Genomic DNA, 13,984 nt, shown 5'->3' with positions numbered 1-13,984 from the left:
ACTTCATCATGAGCTTTATAACCAAGTTAATCCAAAAAAATTATAAAAGGATTAAGAAAAAAAAAAAAAAAGAGAAAATCCAAGAGGCCCCCAGGAATCCGCCACGTAAACCCTAGCCATCTGATCCATCCTCTGGCTATAAATACCCAAATTAAAAACCCGCTACTCGTGTGCTTTTCCCACTGCAAAAATCTCAAAATCAAAAGCCAAGCACAAAGCAGAAAGCAGGAAGCTCCACAGATAAGACCGCCACAGCCGGTATTCAATTTTTTCTCAAAAACCCTCCGTCTCTGATTTTAATCTGTTTCTTCTCCTTCATTTTCCGTTTGTTTCGGGAGAAAAACTAAGGGAAAATGTACAGAGTCGAGTTTTTTTTTAGAAGGTGTTATCTTGTTTTCTCGGTAACCGAGCCGGATGAGCTAATGTCCTTTTGTTTGGTTGATTCTTGCAGATAGAATGGATCGGTATCAGAGGGTAGAGAAGCCTAAGGCAGAGACAGCTATCAATGAGAACGAATTGAGGATTACTGCTCAAGGGAGGATGAGGAATTACATTTCATATGCTCTTTCTCTTTTCCAGGTTTTTCTTTTCACTGTCTCTCTTGACTTAGTTTTTGTGCTCTCTTTTTGGACAATCTAGTAGCTAAAGTTTCGTTGTTATTGTCTTTTGCTGTCTTTAAGTATGCTTTACACTGGTAGTTGTGTTTAGTTAAAAGCTCTGCTTTCGGTCAATAGGCCTGATTTCTGTGCCATTTCTACTCGGATTATATATGCTTCTGTTTGTATGAGTTTACTCTTGTATATGTTAGTTCATACTTGCTATTTTTATTTTTATTTTTATTTTTATTTTTATTTTTTAATTTTTAATTTTTGTTAGAATATGTGATTCCCATCATAGTTTTTCAGGTGATAGTTGGGGGAAGAGGCTGTTGTCTTAGTTAGCTTTGCACACATTTTTACACATGTGTGCGGGTATGTTTGTGCATATATACACATAAGTATATGCTTGCAGACATATATATGTGTTTTGCGGGTGGATATGTACACGTCAATGACTGTATTTTCCTTCCATTTTTTATTTATGGTTTGCATTGCATAAAATTAATATATTTTTCTATTATGAGGTTGTTTTTGAATGCCATGTTTTATATTCTTACAGGACAAAGGCACTGATGAGGTTGTCCTGAAAGCCACGGGTAGAGCTATCAACAAAACTGTGATGATTGCTGAATTACTGAAGGTGTCTATTTGATTTTACAATAAATGTAGTATTTTTCTTTTTGGCCGTTGGATGTCTCGTGTCCCATGGCAATAGTTGTGCAGAAAAACCTTCTTGAAATGGGAAAATATCTTGTTTCAGTGATGCTATTTATAATATTTTACTTAAAATTTTGCAAACCAGAAATTACATGGTGATACGTTTTTGTTATGCACAATATCTAGTTCCATTACTTTTTTCATCTCTCACAAATTATGTTGCAACGCATGACTTGTAGAGACGAATTGTTGGTCTTCATCAAATCACATCAGTTGGATCTATTGATATAACTGACACATGGGAACCCTTAGAAGAAGGCCTACTTCCGTAAGTATTGAAACTTTATCAATGCATATGTTTATGCTCTAATACTATTATTGCAATAATTCTTATAATGGATGAATATCTACTTGTGCAGACTGGAAACCACCCGCCATGTTTCAGTTATCACGATAACCTTGTCTAAGAAGGAGCTTAACTTGTCTTCTATTGGGTAAATAGCAAAAATAAATATGCATCTTCAGATCATGCTTATGTGTTGAATAGATTTTGGATATGGGAGATCAATTTATATTATAAAAGTAAATGAATTTCAAATTTAATATTATAAATAGGTTTATATTCAATGTGATTGGAGAGTATTGCTTAGTTTTATTATTCTGGATTTTATAACTTGTATCAATCAGAGGAGAATAGCTTATCCTTCACTGAGTCTCTGTTTTTCGTTCTTGTAATAACGTTTGTTTGCACGAACCTTGGCATCTGTTTGCAAGTCCTTTTTAACCCGTGTTTATATCTATGAGTGATTTGTATCTGGGAACTATTCCAGTCCTATTCTGCTCCTGCTTGGGGCCCAAAGGCATAATCATTTTCTCTCTTTGAACTGACTTTTTATTATTGCATTCCCATTCCTCTTAATCTTACCTTACTTTTAGAAAGCTTAAATTTATTGTTTTTGGAAGTCATTCAAAAGGGAGTACTAATTATTTTTACCACATGCTTTGTAGTCTTTTTAAATCCTTTTAGTATATAGTGATAGCCATTAGCATGCTTTATTGAGCTTTTGCCCTTTTTTTTTTTCTTTAAATGATAGATATCAGCCCCCAATCCCTGCTGATCAAGTAAAGCCATTAGCTGAATATGACGATGAGCGAGGTAAGCTCACACTTCTCACTGGTACTTACTCATGTTCTTTTTATGCTCTCTTTATTGGTACATATGCATTTCTCCATTGACTATCTGTAGCTTAAGTTTAATATTTGCGTGCTATTTAATTAGCAAGCAAAGCAAAAGTCATAATGGTCGAGGAAGAAAGAGTATAGATAATTTCCGTGATTGTATTAAATCTCGTTGTCTTCAAGAAAATATTATGTTTTGTGAAGTTGTAATGTGATTTCTATAAAAATAGCATAAATCAACTGCACTTAAGCATAAAGGGTAGGACTGAAATTAGAGTGAAGCCAAGGTTTTATTCCGGGGTGTGGGGAAATTTTTTTATTAAAAGTGATGTTTAGACACAAAATATTGGTAAACTTATGCTACCTAATCACAGATTTCTAAGAGGAGAATGAAACTTAAGTTGCTGGAAAAGAGGACTTGTAGATGACTAAAATCTATTAGAGTTAAAAGAACTCAATCTAAAATAGTAATTACCAACAATTGGAACCATCTCTCTAATGACTCTATAAGCCTATATTGCACTTGAGACTGTTTGAGTTAGCTTAGCTATGACAGAGTGATAGGATTAATTTTAATGGCCATCCTTGAACTTTAGGGGTTGTAGTAGAGTTATCCCTGAACTTAGAGATACAACATAAAACTTCTTGAACTTTGAAATTTTGCATGGTAAAATTCTTTTAGCTCTCAATAATCAGTTTAGAAGTAACACGCTGATGTGGACAATATGAAGTGGTGATAATGTGAATGATTTTTGTTGTTTTTTGAAGAGAAAATCCCTCTAATCAGTTATACATTTAGTGATTTATTATCTCGTATAGCTAAAATTCTTTTGTGGTTAATCTGTGAAAAAAATCATAACTAGTTTTGCCACTGTCACATAGAGGAGAGACAATTATTCGTGTTACTGTTACTCTGAATTACATAAATTGGCTATTGATGATTAGAAGGATTTTACTGTGTAAAATTTTAAAGTTCAGACGGTTTTATGTTACATTTTTAAGTTCATGGACAATTCTGTTACAGTTCCTAAAGTTTAAGTACAACTCTTGAAATTTATCCCCGAGTGATAGGTTGGAAGGTGCCAAATTAGTGCCATCCTTAATTCCTTCAATTGACTGAAGCTTGAAATAATTTCTCGCTGCATCAGACACATGCCATTACATCACTTGTGAACTTTAATCTATTATTATTATATTGTCAAAGTTGCAACATCCTAGATTTTTGTTTTTTTAATCATGCAGGTAATAGCAATGGGGTAGTAGAACACAGCAATGGGGGTTGGGATGGTGGTCGAGGATATGTTAGTAGAGGTCGAGGTCATGGAAGAGGGCGCAGTTTCCGAGGGCGTGGAAGAGGGTATGGTGGTGGAAATATGAAGCAGAAATCAGGTTATTACAATGGTTATGGTGGATCAGCAGAACTGCCTGCTCAAACTCGTGGTAAGTTCCTTTTCAATTGATGATTCTTTTGCAGTCCATCTTTTGTGTTATTGCTTAGCTTATGGTTGCCTTATTCATGCCATTAACAATTTGTGTTGAAAAAAGTTGTTATTCTTGGACACATACAATGTGTTTCTCCATTTCCTTGACATTAGAGCTCTTGAACTAGGAAGTAGACAAATTTTCAAACACTTGCTTCATAACTCTCGAAACACATCTCATTTCTCTTTTGGTTTCCATTTTTAATAGGTAGTACTAATAATGAGTTTTTACTTTTTTGTTTAATTATTTTTTAGTTCTTTAGAAAAAGATTTATATATTTATTTATTTTTTTTGGGGGTGGGAGTGGTGGGGAGGAAGGAGACCAAAGTTTTATTAAGGCTCAATGTAATGATGAGTTGAAAGTACGTTTAAAAGTGACTCATTTAATTAGTTTCTACATGGGCTCCCTTGCAGGTCGTGGGCGTGGGAGGGGAAGGCCTCGTGGTCGTGGTCAAGGTTTTAGAACTGGTGGGCCAGTTCAAGCAGCTGCATGACTGGCAGTGTCAGGCATTTGAGGTAAAACATAAGTTTCCAGTGTGAAATGATGGATTGGATGCCTGATCTGCAATTTAACTTTTCATCAAATGTAAGTGAAAAAAATTTCGGAGTTTTAAGACTGGAAATTGTTTTTGTAAGCTGCATTTTTGTAGGTAGGTACAGTTATTCGCATTTATCATTAGTCACTAGTTACAGTAGTGCTACTTCGCCATGTTAGTGTTGTACAATTTGCAAGTCCTAATTTTTTTCCCCTAAAAATAACAGAGCAGTGCATTCATTCGATTTTGTAGTTGCATTGATCTTGTACCAAACCAATATTTTCTTTGGTTGCTAGTCAATTGCCCAGAAATTCAACTTTTTCAAATAATAATTTTATAAAAAATTTGAAGGTGGTTTTTCTTCCCTGACCATTTATGTTCTGTGCTTTCCGATCATTAACAATTTAATGAGGGGATGGGATGGAAAGAGGGTTTATACCTTTATGGAAACGTTTAGCCATTCCCTTGTAGCTTGTGTGATTATCCATAGGCGCAAAAAAAAAAGGGTTGAAATTCTGCTCTGTTGCTTTTGATCGATTCCTATTCAATTCAATGATAATTTTAGTTAGGCCAGTTGAGGTTTACTGAATTTGATTCTAACAGTGATTCAAAGTCAATTTCAATTAGGTTAATTTCAATTAGGTCGATTCTAATAATTTTTAATTCAATTCTAATCGACTTAATTTTGTTTGGAGAACCAAATCGTGGTATTGTCCAACTATAGGGACTCCATAGCTAACTTTGAAGCAACTGCTTGCAGGGAACAGCAAAAAAAAAAAAAAAAAAAAAGAAAAATCTTATTAGTATACTCTTGACCTGTCTTGCATTTTGCCTGCATGCCTAGCGGTGAGCTTTATTAAGTAACATTGAATATAAACTCATGTAGATTCTTATCAATCCCAAGGCTCTTGGTCTGCTGGTTCTCTAAATTATATAAAACAATCTCCACTTAACTGAAGCTCAACAGTAGTTCTCCACTTCTTCTAAATCTTAACGTCCTTGGTAGTGATCCCTCTTGAGTCTCATCAATGAACAGCTTAGTCCATGACACAAAGTCACCATACCTCTTCATCAGCCACCGATGACAATGGTAATCTAGATGAAAATAGCAATGGTCGACTCCTTAAACAAAATCACTGATCCAATCTTCTCGTGTTAACTTTATGGTAGCAGATTGGCGTGGAAAAACCTCGTCACCCACGTCAAAACAGCTCACAGATCAACACAGACTATAAACACAGACAGGGTAGCAAACATTGAAATAGTTGTTAATCAGAAACATTTGGAAAGAAAATATTTCTTATTAGCAGAAACCGTTTTTGACCCTCTTTGCTTCCTCCCTAATCACAAGTTGCATTACTAACGATTTTCTTTGTCAAGTAACACTAGGCTTTGCTCACAAGTCTGCAGAAAATAAGTGCCTGGTTTCTGATGAATCCAATGCTTGATCTTCTGGCTCTCTTCATCATATGAAGCAAGCTGTCCTCCCTGGAATCCTGAAAGTAATGCTCCAGTTTTCCTAATTCCAATTGCCATTAGTAATTTTGATGATTCCAATGGATTGTCAAAACTTAGCAGCTTAGTCCATGGCCCTACAACACCATACTTCTTCATCAACCACAGATGGCACTGAATAGAATCATAACATGTTATTGTATAGCAATAGTTGACTCCTGAAACACAAACAAAGACCTTACCTCTGCAAAAGTTTGCGGCAAAATAATGTCGAAATACCTCTTCCCCTAAATCAAAACCCAAAACCAAATGCCTGTGGGTAAGCAGTAACAATGCCATATTTTAACACAGCTTTGCTAAGAATTTTCCAAGAATTCGAATTCAGAGAGTAAATCTCAACCACGGTCTCATCATTACTGGAGAGTTTCACCATTCTCAACACTTTGTAATCATTTGTTCGGGGGTCGAAGCTAAATCCAAGATTAGAAGGGTGCTTGCCATGGGTTTCGAAAGTGACATTCGGCTTGGGGAGTGTTACGAACAGCTAAGGGAATGAAATTCTAATCCTCATAACAGAAATTAAGAAGAAACAAGGAATCTGTCACAACCCAACCTATGGGCCGGACCGGCACTAGGACTTGGGTCAGCCTAAAGCCTCCGAGGCCCGTAGTAAGCCTAATTATTCCTCAACCCAACTCTAAAGCCCATTTGGGCTCAATTTCAAGAATTCAACCGGACAGAGTTCGGCCATAAAATGGACCTTTTAACGGAGACTTTTTGACTCACCCTACCTGTAAACACAATATATAATCAATTGGGGAGCTCAGCTCACCCTCCACATACTCATAATAACATAAAGTCAAATGGGAGCTAAGCTCCCTCATCCAGTCCAACATATATGTATATAATAAGTTTACAGGTCCAACATGATAAATTATATTACAGACCCAAATCAAATAAATATTTCTAACATATGTGGAAATTCTAGGAGTTAATAGAATTATACAAATATTAATAAATGACCTGCGAAGAAGAAAAGCAGGTTAATTACAACAAATATCCTCCTGTAACCTGGAAAAATAATGAACAAGAGTGAGCGTTCAACTCAGAGATTATAATATCAATTTTAACCATAATCTCTATAGCTATCTAAAGCTAATGCACCCTATGGAGTGAAATGCAATATCGTCAATATTTTCACATCATAACAGTAAAAAGGTAATTTGGAGCACTCACACACCCGATAATGTCAAACAATACATATATGGGAGCTGATCTCCTATACAGCTCTCTTAATCCAAACTGTGCTAGCGAAGAACTCAAGCTCGGACTTTCACTTAATAAACCAAATCGGGGTCCCAGCGAAAATCTCAAGCCGTGTCTTCCCCGAAGGACCGGGTCCCAGCGAAGATCTCAAGCCGTGTCTACCCGTCCTGTCCATAGCGAACACTACATCACATGCACGCCAACGCACGCGCTCCAAATTACTACAACAATATCCATGGCACTTTAACAGTTATGAATGCAACATAAAACGTGTATAGAGTTTAACTACATAGATATATACATATAAGTGATGCATGGGCATGCTTGAACATATAATAATATCGAAATTATAATTAAAATTAATATTTTACTCACAGACTCAACCGAAGTCACTGTGGCGGCTGGGCGGAGGAGAAAGGCTGTCCCGACTCACCTGACAATTTTATTATAATTATTTAATAAATTTGACTCAATACAAACTAAGAAAAAGATCAAAGATGTCCTAAGTCGTACCGAAAATTCGACAGAGTTTCCCCTATACCTAGGACTTACCCAACCTGCAAAAAAGTTTAAAACACACTTCCATATCCACAAACTATATATCCACAACTCAATCACATCACATAGCCCCTCTTGGGCCCATCCGAACAGTCATCAATCACAACATGTAAAATTACAGTTTAGTCCTCATAATTTAACCCTCTTGCAAAAACTACCCAAATAAGTTCTAAAAATTTTAAAATTTTGCTCCGCGGTCCTTAGCAATATTACTAAGCTATTGCAAAAAGAATCATAATTTTTTGAGCTACCATGAATATTTTATGGATTTTTAATCCCATTCAAGCACTAGAAAATTAAGAAAAAGTGAGGTTCGTGTTTACCTATGCCGATTCCGGTCTCGGAAATGCGCTCGGGGCGTCTGACAATGGTGGGGTAGCCAAAATCTTGATCCAATTTCAAGACTTTTTCGTTAGCCAATCTGTCTGGCCGGAAGTTCACAGACTGGGGCAACTGTCGAATTTCCGCGAATTGAAAATACCTACACGAAACCCACAACACGGGGGTTAGTATATAATTTTTACGGAATTTTCTAAGTTCATTTAATGCTCGGAAAAATACTACGAAGTTTCATGGGACCCACCAAAAAACGGTGTCAGAAAATTTTGAAATTTATATTACTGCGAAACTCTTGACAACTCTCGACGAGTGGAGCGCTCTGGTACTCTCGGTTTTCTCGTGGGGTTCACGGTTTGCGAGAAATCTAGCACAAAAGTCGAAATGGGCTAAAACTTCTCGGATAAAAATTGGACAAACCGCTCGATGGATTTTGGTGTTCTTGGTGTCTATGGAAAGCTCCCGAGGTGTAGATGGTGTTTGAAGCAAGACTCGGCCCAATCGGTGGCCGGATCGGCTGGATTTTGGCCGTGAAGCTCAAACGGCGCGCTGCGCTTCGCGCGCGTTTTCCCAGTGTTCTAAGCGGCGGCGGCAGGCGATGGGGGAAGGCTGGGGCGGCGCGCCGGCGAGGTGGGGAGGGCTGGGTGGTGGCGGCGCGGCCTGGGGAGGAGGGAGGAGAGAGAAAACGGGAGAGAGAGAAAGGAGGGTCGGGACGCGTGGGTAAGAGAAGAAAAGGAGGGAGGCTGGTCCGATTCGACTGGTCCAATCCGGTTTGGTTCGATTCGGACGGTTCGATTCATGATACAAAATTTTGAATTTTTACTTTGCCTTGTAATCGAAAATGAGGTCCAAAAATTTCGAAAAAATTTTAGAAAACACAGAAAAATTTGTAAACTCCAAATATATTTGGTCTTTAAATTAATTTTTAAAAATTATCAAAGTTTTATATTTTCGAAAAATCGAACCCAATTTCTAAAATCCGAAAAATCTCAAATAATTTTTCCAAATTTAATTAAAATAAAATATCAATATTTACCCACAAAATAATAAATTTGAAAATTAGGGGTGTTATAGAATCTTTAGAAGAGGTTGAGGAAATGGCTTGGTTTAGATGAGTGGAAATGAAGGTAGGATATGCATTGTACTGTAGATTTAACAGGCAGAATTTTTCTAGCATGATTTCTTGAAACTGTGTATGATTTTGAAACACAACCTAAAATCCCAGAAAATGCTGGGAGCTTTTACAGGGAGTTCAGAAACAAAAGAGTACAGAAGAATCAAGAGTGCTTCTGCTCTTCTACTCGCAGGGAAGCTACAAAGGTCTGCTACCTATGTAGCACGGAAACGGAAGCGCGGACACCGGGAAACGCGGAAACGGACAAGGGGAAACGGCATTTTAAAAAACATAGAAAATGGAAACGTGGGGGAAATGTGTACATATAAAAAATATAGGGGTATATTTATAAATAAATAAATATATATATATAATGAAAGATGTTTAATAATAAATAAAGTTTAAATCAACATTTAAATTCAACTATAAAAATATATATTTAGAAATTTTATACTTATAAGAAATAAATATTAACTACAACATATTCAAATGTTAAAAGAAAAGATAATAAAATTTATGACATTTCCTCAACTTCACTGTCTTTCTCATTCTCCTTCTCCATGCTTGTAGTTGCATTTTCATCAAACAAAACAGACTCTAACTCTGGTTCATCCAATGAAAGGTTGGCAAATTCAAGAACTCCCACATCTTCCATACTCCCAAATTGATCACCACAAACATCCCACAATTTTGTCTTCCTATCATAATATTGGGAGGAGTTTCTCGACAAAAGACGAAGATTATTATGGATAAAAATCAAGTCCTCTGCACGTTTTGGAGTTAATTTATTCCTTCTGCATGAATGAATGAAGGAATAAATACTCCAATTTCTTTCACAACAAGAGGAGGAAGTAGGTTGTCTAAGCACTTTAAAAGCCAACCTTTGAAGTAAAAGTGCATTAGAACCAAAACATGCCCACCATTTCCTAGGATTTATAACATACATACTTCCAATAGAATCAGGATCAGCAAAAGGTCCACTTTTCAAAGAAAAATTTGCAAATTCATCATTTGCTCTAATTCGCTCATCTTCATTAGAAAAAAATCCTCCTAAAGCATTTAATTCTCTCAGTTTATACTTCTCCATCCATATGAGGAGGCACTCTACCTTCTCCCTCTTGAAGCCATTTTTCACGATAAAATCTTCAAAAATAAGAAAATAAATTCAGAAAAAAAAAATTAGAACAACAAGATGAGTATGTAAGTTAGAAATTTACCTTGGATTTAATGAATGGGCTAAACAATGAAGGGGAGTGTTGCTCTTTGCCCAACGATCAACAAGAATTCGATGAACCACATAATAAAAAGGAGAAAACCTATCTGCTTGCTTTCCTTCATGATAAAAAATAACTTGCTTCACCTTTTCAATCATAGAATCCCACAACTCATAAACCAAATGAAGGCATGGTTTGTCTGTGTCACAAACTCTGATCATGTCATAAATGGGCCCAGTAAAAGCAATGATTAATCAACCTTTTCCCACCAATCCTCATCTACCACTTTATCACGAACAAATCTAGTTTTGCCTTGGTCATCTTCTCGGTATTGAGCCCATTGATCACTCATAACCATTGCTTCTAAAGCACGCCTAATAAGTTTAAATCTTTTAAGCATCACAACAATAGAAGCAAAACGAGTGTCAGCAACTGAAAGCAATTTCAAAGGGCTAAACCGATTATAAATTGCAAGCCTCACGGAATGATTCATTATAAAATTCTTGATTTGCAAAGCATCCCCATGGATTTCAGTGATCCAGTGACACACATCATAAGTTTCTTGATTAGTTTCCAAATTTTTTGCTGCACATATATTCTTCAAAACAAGATTAAGAGTGTGTACAACACAAGGAGTCCAATAAATATGTGGAAACATTCCCTCAATGATTTCTCCAGCACTTTTACAATTTGAAGCATTATCATTAATGACTTGTACCACTTTTTGATGACCCACCTCATCAATTACTTCTTTTAGCAAATTAGCAATAAATTGCTTATCTTTCACTTCACCAAAACAATTGGTTCAAGCAACCTCTCTATATTTGCTTTTTCTTGCTGAAGTAATGTGGTTCTCAATTTGTTATAACCAGGCGGCACATAACCACCCAAAACATGATTAGCAGCAAAAGAATAAGAACTCACATAATAAGAATTTCTAGCAAAATTAAAAGGTAGACCCCCAGTGTAGAACATTCTAGCAATCTCTGCATCTAATTGAGCTCTAGTTTGCAAGTCAAAAGCTCTACCAAGAGGAGAATCATTAACTTTTCTTTTCTTCAAAGCTGCTGAAATACTTGGTTCAGTTATATTCAATGAAGGAACAGAAGTTATACTAATAGGCAAAGAAACTCGCCTAGATTGTGAATTGGTAATTTTGTTTGTTGCCTCATCCTTCTGTTTCCTCATTTCAGAAATATTATCGTTCATCACTTTTTTGCACACACTAATCCCTTTTCCAGTGATTTTCAATAAATGAGCCCTCACTCTAGTATAAGTTCCTTGCTTTTCTTGTCCACAAAAATTGCATATCCATTTACAATTACCCCCTCCTTCTCCAGTTTTCTCTAGTTTAGTTACATATCTCCACAGATGATTAAATTCTTTCTCCCTAGTTTTTGAAGAAGTGGCACTAGTGCTATTTGCTTGGGTAGAATTTGAGTTCGAAGAATCCAGTCAAATATTGTCGTATCAAACTGACAAGAAGAAAATGCAATTTTATACAATTTATAAATTATTTAAACAAATTATATACTAAGGATTAAAGCACAATTCAAATTATATATTAAATGATTAAAGAATTAAATAATAGAATTGAATAAATTGACTATATTATAAAAAATTTTAATATATAATATAACGATACATTAAAACAAATTATATTAAACACATTATATATAAACTATTACAAAAATATAAAATATATTAATATAAAATACAAATTTTGAATGTTGGAACTTTTTTTATTTATCATTAATTAGAATTTAAACTTGAAATTTTATAATTTTAAAAATAACTTAAAAAATATATTTACATTTGTCCTTAATTTCCTTCAAAATATTGATTGTAAAAATATGGCAAATCTTGAAAATTTTTAGTGAATTTGGGAAAAAAAAATTTTATCTTTTAAAAAAAAAATAATTTATGATAACTCCTCAAATTTAGTTTGAGAAAAATCTAATTATGGAATATACATTTAGAGAAAAAAAATTGATATTAAATATGATAAATTTATGATTAATTAATGGAATAAAATTGTAATTAATTAATAAAAATTGCTTGATAAAATTATTTTACAAAAAAATTAAAAAAGGAAAATAATAAATTAATAATAAAAAAAATAATAAATTAAATAATAATAAATTAATAAAACCACCCCAATATAAACCTAATTACCCTCGTTCACAATCGGGAAGAAAAAAAAAAAAGGAAACGCCACTTACCTTTTGATGTTCTCCGTTGGGCTGCTGCATCTTCTTCTTCTTCTTCTGTTGACAAGAGAGAAAAGAGTTAATATGGCAGATCAGAGAAAAAAGAAGAGAAAGATAGTGTTGTGATTCTTACCTGCGTTACGAACTGGACGCTGCCGACTGCCGTTGAAGCCTTGGAGGTACTCCTTTTCTTTTTCTTTTTCTTCTTCTTCCTTTTCTGTTGGTGAATGTTGTGAACTGTGAAGTAATCGATTTTAACCTATCCATTTTTCTTTTTTTTTTTTTTTATTTTCTTTAAAGAAACGAGTTTCCATTGCCGGAAACGCGTTTCCGATTTTTAATATTTTTGGAAACGGCCTGGAAACATTTACGGGCCGTGTCAGTTCGTTTCCTCGTCAGAAATGTTTTCGACACTGGGAAACGTGACTCAGTACAGTTTCCGTGCTTCATAGTCTGCTGCTAGTGCTTGTATTGCATGCTGAATGCTGACATATTAAAGCTGGCTGATTTAACTTACAATGCTCTACTAATCTTTTTTCAGATTTTTCCCTTTTCGCCTGCAAACCCACTTTTGGCAGGCCGGCACTCGGCCTTTGTTTAACAATTCTTCATCTATCAACGGAGACAAGAACGAATCAATGAGCTTATGCTGAGTCTTAGAGCCCAATAAACCAAAAAATAATGATAAAAAGACCATTGTCGTTTTTTTCAAAGGAACGAACACAGGTTCTTTGACTGATACATCTAAAGACCAGTTGCACAATCCGAAACCCCGCAGTGAAGCCAAGTCCCATGCGACACTGGAGATTCGATGGAAGCTTGTCGCCGTTCAAGTGCGGAACTATATATATATATCAAACCGGCAGCGTCTCTAGCGGCAGAGATCGCTATGAAAACTAGAATGGCAGGTCATCTACTAAACCGATGATCTAATTAAACGACTACCCGTTCTTTGCTACTGCAAATAATTACCGAGTTATTTTTATAGCATTACCTAAACTTTATTTCGAATTTCATTTTTATTTCTTAATTTTAATTTATTATTAAAAAATTATCTCTCCAATTTATAATAATAAATTTTGCAGATTAAAATTTTTTTCTAAATTATAAGTTAATATCTATAAATGTTTTTTCAATACATTTTAATAAAGAATACGTCGTGTGATAACATTGATATTTTTGTGATAAATTCAAATAATGATTGAAATATAAGAGGAAATGAAATAAAAAAAATAATTTTTTTAACTTGAAAATCTAATAAGTTAAAAAAAATTGTAAAATAAAATTGAAATTGGGATATTTTTTAATAAAATAAAACAGAATATAAAATTTACTCAATAAATAAAAATAAAAATAAAAATAAAAAATCTTAAGTAAT

The 13,984-nt window shown here is 34.8% G+C and overlaps 2 protein-coding genes and 1 pseudogene across 3 annotated transcripts; 1 reads left to right on the top strand and 2 right to left on the bottom strand.

The window, feature by feature from the left end:
* Positions 1-102: 102 nt before the first annotated feature.
* Positions 103-4,697, top strand: LOC110650757 (uncharacterized). Of its 2 annotated transcripts, none has more exons than XM_021805881.2 (8): positions 103-258; positions 452-579; positions 1,159-1,239; positions 1,496-1,584; positions 1,676-1,750; positions 2,351-2,412; positions 3,678-3,875; positions 4,332-4,697. In XM_021805881.2, the coding sequence occupies exons 2-8, from the start codon at positions 457-459 to the stop codon at positions 4,409-4,411; spliced, it is 708 nt and encodes a 235-aa protein (XP_021661573.2). In that variant the 5' UTR covers positions 103-258; positions 452-456; the 3' UTR covers positions 4,412-4,697. The 2 variants fall into 2 exon arrangements, with proteins under 2 accessions (XP_021661573.2, XP_021661574.2); XM_021805882.2 differs by having other exon boundaries at positions 246-355.
* A 1,115-nt stretch (positions 4,698-5,812) lies between these two features.
* On the bottom strand, positions 5,813-9,463 carry LOC131181989 (uncharacterized; annotated as a pseudogene).
* Positions 9,464-9,696: 233 nt separating this feature from the next.
* LOC131182218 (uncharacterized) lies at positions 9,697-10,644 on the bottom strand. The gene is made up of 2 exons (XM_058151023.1): positions 10,400-10,644; positions 9,697-10,325 (listed from the first exon to the last, which is right to left on the bottom strand). The coding sequence occupies exon 2, from the start codon at positions 10,267-10,269 to the stop codon at positions 9,697-9,699; it is 573 nt and encodes a 190-aa protein (XP_058007006.1). The 5' UTR covers positions 10,270-10,325; positions 10,400-10,644.
* Between the last annotated feature and the right edge of the window lie 3,340 nt (positions 10,645-13,984).

The sequence above is a fragment of the Hevea brasiliensis genome, chromosome 8 (assembly GCF_030052815.1).
Source record: "Hevea brasiliensis isolate MT/VB/25A 57/8 chromosome 8, ASM3005281v1, whole genome shotgun sequence".
Taxonomy (NCBI): Eukaryota; Viridiplantae; Streptophyta; class Magnoliopsida; order Malpighiales; family Euphorbiaceae; genus Hevea; species Hevea brasiliensis.
Note: the sequence above shows the minus strand (reverse complement) of the source record. Positions and strands in the feature narration are given on the sequence as shown.